General features: G+C 39.7%; 1 protein-coding gene across 1 annotated transcript; it reads left to right on the top strand.

Annotated features, from left to right (window-relative positions):
- The first annotated feature begins 3,554 nt into the window (after window positions 1-3,554).
- LOC139757909 (cuticular protein 47Eg-like) lies at window positions 3,555-5,428 on the top strand. The gene is made up of 3 exons (XM_071678854.1): window positions 3,555-3,566; window positions 4,868-4,995; window positions 5,263-5,428. The coding sequence occupies exons 1-3, from the start codon at window positions 3,555-3,557 to the stop codon at window positions 5,426-5,428; spliced, it is 306 nt and encodes a 101-aa protein (XP_071534955.1).
- Window positions 5,429-8,922: the final 3,494 nt, after the last annotated feature.

The raw sequence follows: 8,922 nt of genomic DNA on the forward strand, positions 1-8,922 counted from the left end.
GGTCAGATTAACCAAGGCAAGGAATTTGATACTAAGGTAGACGAAGCCTGTAATCAAACACACACACACACACACACACACACACACACACACACACACACACACACACACACACACACACACACACACACACACACACACAGGTGAGCCAAGCTAGGAAAGTAAAATAACCGGTCAACTATGGCCAGATCTGCAAGAAGGAGGAAAGAAAAAGAAATACACCATAAATCACCTAAAAGCACAAGACTGGAAATCATTTGAAATTACTGAGAAACAGGATTAAAATATAATATAGTTGTAGGAGGATATACTGGAATATCCAGCCAGAGATATAAAAAGTTTCATCGGATAGAAAAAAGGGAATTTTAGAAAAAAATAGTCAAAGAGCAATGAAGCAAGAACGAAATTAGTTAAGGAGCTTATGAAGAAATATAGCCACAGGAAAATAGATACAATAGATGAAAAGCAAAAAACGTAAGAATGATCTTTTCTAGACGTCCTAGTGACCATTTGACAAAAGGAGAAACCAACAACACAGAATGAAGAGATTAATGACAATAGTGATGGGAAAAGCGAGAGCAATATCTGAGACTGTTCAAAAGATTCAGATGATAATGACTAATGCAGTAGAACACAGACCTGGGGACTTGAGAAAAGATGGACACGGGAGGTTAAGCGAATCTGCAGAGAGATAAAGTTGGGGACAGAATACCAGGTAAATTAGGTCGGATAAGCGGAAGGTTTAAACAAATGTTCAGCGCAGAGGATCACTGTTTGTTCTCAAAAGAGTATTGAAAAGAGAGAAAAGAAAAAGACAAAGAGCTTAAACTAACACGGATGGATTCAGCAGACAAGTGGGTGCCACCAAAATCAAGGTCAGTGAAGCGAAAGATTGTCAAAGATTTTTAGGCTGGAAGAAGACCATATTCCAGGCAAAGACGAAAGGTCGGGAAAGGAAGGAATGCTGATTACAAGATTACTAGAGGCTATAGACGTGTCAAATACTGTTTTGTAATGATATCAAATGAGTACAATTGTTGGATAAAACTAAGACCTAAAGGGCACTCATGTGCTCACCGAAATGGCCAATCATTCTGCCAAATGGCCAACCATTCTGATCGACAAAGCTCTAGGTACACTAAGGATCACATCCAACACACATATCATGTTCACTCATCAAAACACAAACATCAATACATAAACCACGAACAAAGTAAACACCCTCGGAACTGGTACTGAATAAGGACAAGAATAAGAATCCCTTACTATCATCCACAAATGATTCAATTGCTCCATCTTAAGCTACGTTCCATCTGTCTGGTCATGTTCACTATGAAAGTAAATTGAACAAAACTGCCAACCACTTAGAACAGAACAATTACCTTGTGCTTAATAATAAAAAATAATCACCACCTGCACAATGAGACAATTTCACATCAGTCTGTTTGGTACTCAGTTCATTGCAACATCACTTTTTCGCAAACAACTCTACAGATAACTACCAACCTCCAAATAGGAGAAAATTAGTGACCCCTACCTCACTCAGTTCCCCTTATTTCCAACAAAAATGACAGGGATAAAGAACATACTCGCCGAATCAACCGAACAGGCATTAAGCAACCACCATCCCAGTCCAGTCTTCAACTCCATCCAACAAGGCATACACCCACTTGAAACTACACTCCCCAGATATGCGCGAGTTATCCTTCATAGCTACGTTCTGAGCACCACATATCATTCATTATAAACTCTGTTATAGCATATCACAAGACCAGTCATGCTGAAGATGTAGCGTCCACACTTGAAACACTGAACTGCGTCCTGCCCAGTGTATGAAGACAAAACATCAGGACTTAATGCCCTGTGGTCCCGCCCGGTGGACGTTGCCAGCATCCTATGCGATGCAACAGGCCTATGAAACGGGATCACTGAGCCAGAAAGGTAGAGCAAGTTGATATATATATATATATATATATATATATATATATATATATATATATATATATATATATATATATATATATATATATATATATATATATATATATCTTCTTTTCTTTCATACTATTCGCCATTTCCCGCATTAGCGAGGTAGCATTAAGAACAGAGGACTGGGCCTTTGAGGGAATATCCTCATCTGGCCCCCTTCTCTGTTCTTTCTTTGGGAAAAAAAAAAAAAAAACAAGAGGGGAGGATTTCCAGCCTCCCCGCTCCCTTCCCTTTTAGTCGCCTTCTACGACACGCAGGGAATACATGGGAAGTATTCTTTCTCCCCTATCCCCAGGGATAATATATATATATATATATATATATATATATATATATATATATATATATATATATATATATATATATATATATATATATATTCATTAATATGGATGTATCATAAACACAGGTCAATCTTTTTTCCATCTCACTCAGGTGCTCGTGGTCTTCCCATAGTTACTCCTTTTGGGGAACTTAATATTGGTAATAATATCCACCAAAATATCAAGAAGCGTTTATATTCTCCCTCCTCTCATTTAACTTACCAATAATTCTCAGCTCAGCTAACCCTCTAGTGATTTCTCCATCCTGTACCTTGTCAAAAGTTTCCTTTATCGCAGGGAATTTTGTAATTCAGTTTTTGATTGTTAACTAGCAATGCAGCCGACAGTGCCCCGGCCATTTATCAAGCCATTAAGACTGCAATTTGGGAAAAAGTAATGTGATTGTGTTCTCTGTTAAGTTACATTTTCTCGGGCGTCTTATAACAACATATCGGAAGTGAGATTGATCCAAGAGAATGTGAATCAGTGGATTTTGGTATTGTAATAATATGCGAATTTTCCTTCGAAGTTCTTGAATCTTCCCATCTATGTAGGTTAGGCAAAACTACAATTTCAGGAAAAGGCCGTCTTCACCTGATCTGGGACTTTAATGGCATCGGTAGGCCACCAAACTTTAAAAAAAAATCTAAAAGCTATAATTGGAAAAAAAAGTCAGAGATTTTGTTTGCATTATTTTGCCGAACACTTGGGTGTCGTCTGTCTCGTCCTCGTGAAGTATGATGTACGTCAGTGTCTTGACACAATGCTGCAGGTGTGAGCGATCCCATTCTTGTTCTTTCCACTTCAGTTTCCTGTTATTAAAGCAGACGCAAGTGTTCAGCTGGAGAAGGTTTTTTATACGTGTATTGCCCGTTTGAGTTAATATCTCACCTGTTGACCGAAATATAAATGAAAGGGAAACTAATGTAGAATTTTCCAACAGGGATTATATGGGTTACTTTTTGGGGAAGAATGGGGCTTGCAAACGTATTTTATCTGAAAATTGACTTTTTACGTTCTTTGTGTTTGTCAAAGTCTGTGGAAGTGTGCTTCTGTATGTATTTGTCTGAAAGTGTATATGTGAATGAATGAATGTGTGGGTTAGTATTTGTGTCGTCGGTGTACTATTACGAGGTAAGCCAAGTTGTGGTTGGCAGGGGCAAGGTCTGTGGTTCAGTTGTTATAAAACCCGAGGCGACCAAGCTGGGCCATCACTCACTCCTTCACTCACTAACAACCAACATGAAGTGTCCAGTAAGTCGGCCTTCCCCTGCTCCTGCCTGAGTTGTATTGCGTCCTCCATCACTTGTTACCTTGGAACTATTGTTTCAAGGCTGATAGCTAAATACTGTCGCTGTAAAAGAAAGTCAAGTGTTCCACTGTGCTATTCAAGACGTAACGTCGAGGTTACGAAGTTATCTTCGTTTTACAGCTCACCTAAAGAACTTTTGCCATCGCTTAGCGGACTTCGTCTGTCATCATACGTCCGTAGATGTTTCACATATTGGTCTTCTCTTCTGAACTACTTGATCCAGTATGAACCAAACTTGATAGTAATGGTCTTCAGGAAGACCCTTTTCAAAATTTGTGTCCAGTGACATAGGTACATCCAGGATGGTTGCTGTTATTATATTCAGTCCATTCATTAACTTTTTACTTTTCAATCTTCCTTGAAACTCATGAGTTAACTTCAACCAGAGGTCGTAGGGAAGGTCCTTCAGTGATATTTTAAGACTGTGTTCGACGATCTCGGCCATCATCCAAGATGGCTCGCTGTTACTAATAAGTCAGGTCGACGATATTGGGTGATGGGAGCCTCTAGTTCCTCTTATTGGCCGCCCTGATGTTTATGTCTGGACAATTAAGCCTCTGGTCAACAGGAACACGACAAACCTAGAAGTATCAGACAACAGATTATTCGAATTCGACGACTTCGTATCTGAAGAAAAATTTTCCATCGCCACCAGAGGATATAGAGGAACTTCACCTTCATCAAGATTCTAAGAATGAAAAAATCTAACATAAGAGGAATTGGCTGGAATAATGTTGGCGTCTAACTTATGAGGGAAAATCACTGAAACTACAAAGATGTTGTTTTTCGAGCTCATTAGAATCATCGGTTTGTCGAAAGGTGAGGTGTTTCATTAGTTGTTAAGGTGACAGTTGAGGCCAACACTGACTGGGACACCTGCAGCAGGTGGTGATGATCGTGAACGAAAGTATTTTTCTGATTATGTCGCTGTATTAGTACTGATCTTTTGTGGCTTAGCATTTTTTCTTTCTTTCGTCTTGTTCAGTAAAGATCACTGATTTTCCAGTACAGTAAATGTATGGGTCCACCTTTATTTCACGGTTATTTCAACTTTTTTCTACATGTTTTGCCTTAAATATTATACGGAGTATTCTATACTTTAAATTTGCTATACTCTATATTAACTTAGATTATGCCCACTACATCTTCAAATCAAGTCTTTCAAAGTTATTCCTCTCTCTCTCTCTCTATCTTTCTCTCTCCTGTCGTTCGCTGGACCATAATCTTCCCTCTCCACCGTCAGGTTCTCGTCCTTCTGAGCCTGGCCGCCCTGGTCGCTGCCCGCCCCGACTCTATCCTCGACCTGAACCTGGACGACATCCAACACTACCAGGTCAGCGAAGACGACACGACCGTCACTGGCACGTACAGGTGAGTCCATCACTTGCTGTCCAACTCTGGTCTTGAAATATTTCTAGAAAGACGTGAATACTACAAACAATAGATCGCATCTTTTGAACGTAACATCAGTGTTTTCTTGCCCAGTAAAATGTCGCTATATTCGCACGTTTGACGTAAAAGAAAAGTCACCACAAGTCTATACTGTCTGTACATTTCCGAAATGTAATGTGGAGCAGAAATCATGTGATGCAAAGTAATAAGTTTACCTAAATCTATGTGTTTATTCTTGTCCTGCAGGTGGACTTCTCCTGAAGGTGTGGATTACTTCGTCAAGTACGTCGCTGATGCCAGTGGCTTCCGTGTCTTGGATTCCAACGCTGTTCCAACTACCGCTAAAGGTGTGAGGGCTGACGGTTCACAGGGATCCTTCTTCTCCTCTGAGGAGTTCGATAGCAGGGAATGAACATGGCTGACGGCAACAAATATGACGACATTATTGGGTCACCTGTCTCCATAAAGACGGGAAAAATCAGTAAATGTCGATGGTGATTGTGGATGGTCGTGGGCAGCATCAGTTGCTCTGGCGAGCACACCACTGCTCACTACCCCACTATAACCCTCAGTGACTCCCTCCTGACCAGGCCATCCCGTGATGTCCTTCTCAGCACCTCTTTTGATTACGTACTTTTATGACGCCCCCTTCAGACAGCCTGTCCTATCCCTACCAAAATCTACATCACCCAGCAGGTAACATTGTTATAAACAATGAGACCTGTTACATGTCCTTCTCACATACACCCAGGTCTTCCTGTGATACCCTCTGAACCACACCTCTCTCTGCACAGCCTCCTCTTACGACCTCCACATCAACACTGACAAAGTTTTGAATCAGTATTATTTATTTCGTAACTTATGATGAATAAATTTGATAAGCAAGGACAGAGTTTTGTTAAGGATCTATCATGTGAAGAAACATCTATATCTATATACAAGATTAATGGCAAGTAGGAAACATATGATCAAAATCATCGATTAAATGTGGGACACCTGGTGCCATTCACACACTAACACAGAGTGGTAGGGATCAGGGACAGCAGCAACAGAAGACTGGAACAGTTTTCCAAGGTTCAGGGAGACTACAGCTCCTGCACTCCTTCATGTACAAGTAAAGGAGTAAGTGAATTATAGATGGATCGCTAAATGACACGTCTCCTGTAATACTGCTTTACTGTGGGATGAGAAACCAGATATATGAAATCCAATGTTGAGAAGCGTTGCCAAGTTTGATTAACTTTAGACAAATTAACATTTAGATATGTAAAATATATTCAGTAGGAAGATAATGTGAGTAACTGACTTGAAAAAAAGAAAGAGGTTTAAAAGAAACTTTTATAAGCGGAAAAACTGTAGATAAAAATGAATATTCATCTATGATAGGCAGCTCTGCTGGATAATGTATCTATTAGCTAGGTCATACTTAGTCGCTGTCTCCTGCGTTAGCAAGGTAGCGCAAAGAAACAGAAGAAAAAATGGCCGAACCCACCCACATAGACATGCATATACATAAACACCTACGCACGCACACATACATACCAATACATTTCAACATATACATACATATACTGGTTCGATTCTATTTTGAGCCAATCAGGTAACCAAATGTTATCCTTAAAAACAACTGGGGGAACAAATTTAAGGCCTTTAACACTGCATGATCCAGGCAATGAACAGTTCAGAAACCAAGGCAAGGAATTTGATACTAAGCTAGGCGAAGCCTGTAATCAAACACACACACACACACACACACACACACACACACACGCACACATACACACACACACACACACACACACACACACACACACACACACACACAAACACACACACACACACACACACACACACACACACACACACACACACACAGGTGAGCCAAGCTAGGAAAGGAAAATAATCGGTCAACTTTGGCCAGATCTGTAAGAAGGAGGAAAGGGAAAGAAATACACCATAAATCACCTAAAAGCATAAGACTGTGAAAATCATTTAATATTATTGAGAAATACCATTACAATATAATATAGTTGTAGGAGGATATACTGGAATATCCAGCCAGAGATATAAAAAGTTTCATCAGATAGAAAAATGGAAATTTAGAAAAAAACAGTCAAAGAGCAATGAACCAAGAACGAGATTAGTTAAGGAGCTTATGAAGAAATATAGCCACAGGAAAATAGATACAATAGATGAAAAGCAAAAAACGTAAGAATGATCTTTTCTAGACGTCCTAGTGTCCATTTGACAAAAGGAGAGACCAACAACACAGAATGAAGAGATTAATGATAACAGTGATGGGAAAAGTGAGAGCAATATCTGAGACTGTTCAACAGAATCAGATGATAATGACTAATGCAGTAGAACACAGACCTGGGGACCTGAGAAAAGATGGACACGGAAGATTAAGCGAATCTGCAGAGATAAATTTGCACTGTTGGGGACAGATCACCTAGGGAAATTAGGTCGGATAAGTGGAAGGCTTAATGAAATATTTAGTGCAGAGGATCACTGTTTGTTCTCAAAAGAGTATTGAAAAGAGAGAAACGAAAAAGACAAAGAGCTTAAACTAACACGGATGGATTCAGCAGACAAGTGGGTGTCACCAAAATCAAGGTCAGTGAAGCGAAAGATTGTCAAAGATTTTTGGGCTGGAAGAAGACCATATTCCAGGCAAAGAGGGAAGGGAGGGAAAGGAAGGAATGCTGATTATAACATTACTAGAGGCTATAGACGTGTCAAATACTGTTTTGTAATGATATCAAGTGAGCCTAAATGCTGGATAAAACGAAGACATAAAGGGCACTCATGTGCTCACCGAAATGGCCAATCATTCTGCCAAATGGCCAACCATTCTGATCGACAAAGCTCTAGGTACACTAAGGATCACATCCAACACACATATCATGTTCACTCATCAAAACACAAACATCAACACATAAACCACGAACAAAGTAAACACCCTCGGAACTGGTACTGAATAAGGACAAGAATAAGAATCCCTTACTATCATCCACAAATGATTCAATTGCTCCATCTTAAGCTACGTTCCATCTGTCTGGTCATGTTCACTATGAAAGTAAATTGAACAAAACTGCCAACCACTTAGAACAGAACAATTACCTTGTGCTTAATAATAAAAAATAATCACCACCTGCACAATGAGACAATTTCACATCAGTCTGTTTGGTACTCAGTTCATTGCAACATCACTTTTTCGCAAACAACTCTACAGATAACTACCAACCTCCAAATAGGAGAAAATTAGTGACCCCTACCTCACTCAGTTCCCCTTATTTCCAACAAAAATGACAGGGATAAAGAACATACTCGCCGAATCAACCGAACAGGCATTAAGCAACCACCATCCCAGTCCAGTCTTCAACTCCATCCAACAAGGCATACACCCACTTGAAACTACACTCCCCAGATATGCGCGAGTTATCCTTCATAGCTACGTTCTGAGCACCACATATCATTCATTATAAACTCTGTTATAGCATATCACAAGACCAGTCATGCTGAAGATGTAGCGTCCACACTTGAAACACTGAACTGCGTCCTGCCCAGTGTATGAAGACAAAACATCAGGACTTAATGCCCTGTGGTCCCGCCCGGTGGACGTTGCCAGCATCCTATGCGATGCAACAGGCCTATGAAACGGGATCACTGAGCCAGAAAGGTAGAGCAAGTTGATATATATATATATATATATATATATATATATATATATATATATATATATATATATATATATATATATATATATATATATATATATATATATATATATATCTTCTTTTCTTTCATACTATTCGCCATTTCCCGCATTAGCGAGGTAGCATTAAGAACAGAGGACTGGGCCTTTGAGGGAATATCCTCATCTGGCCCCCTTCTCTGTTCTTT

Source organism: Panulirus ornatus, chromosome 28 (assembly GCF_036320965.1).
Source record: "Panulirus ornatus isolate Po-2019 chromosome 28, ASM3632096v1, whole genome shotgun sequence".
NCBI lineage: Eukaryota > Metazoa > Arthropoda > Malacostraca > Decapoda > Palinuridae > Panulirus > Panulirus ornatus.

Bases quoted from the DNA above. Each gene is read 5' to 3' on its own strand.
- LOC139757909 (XM_071678854.1), top strand. The intron at 4,996-5,262 runs GTGAGTCCATCA...CTTGTCCTGCAG, and splicing joins ACCGTCACTGGCACGTACAG to GTGGACTTCTCCTGAAGGTG.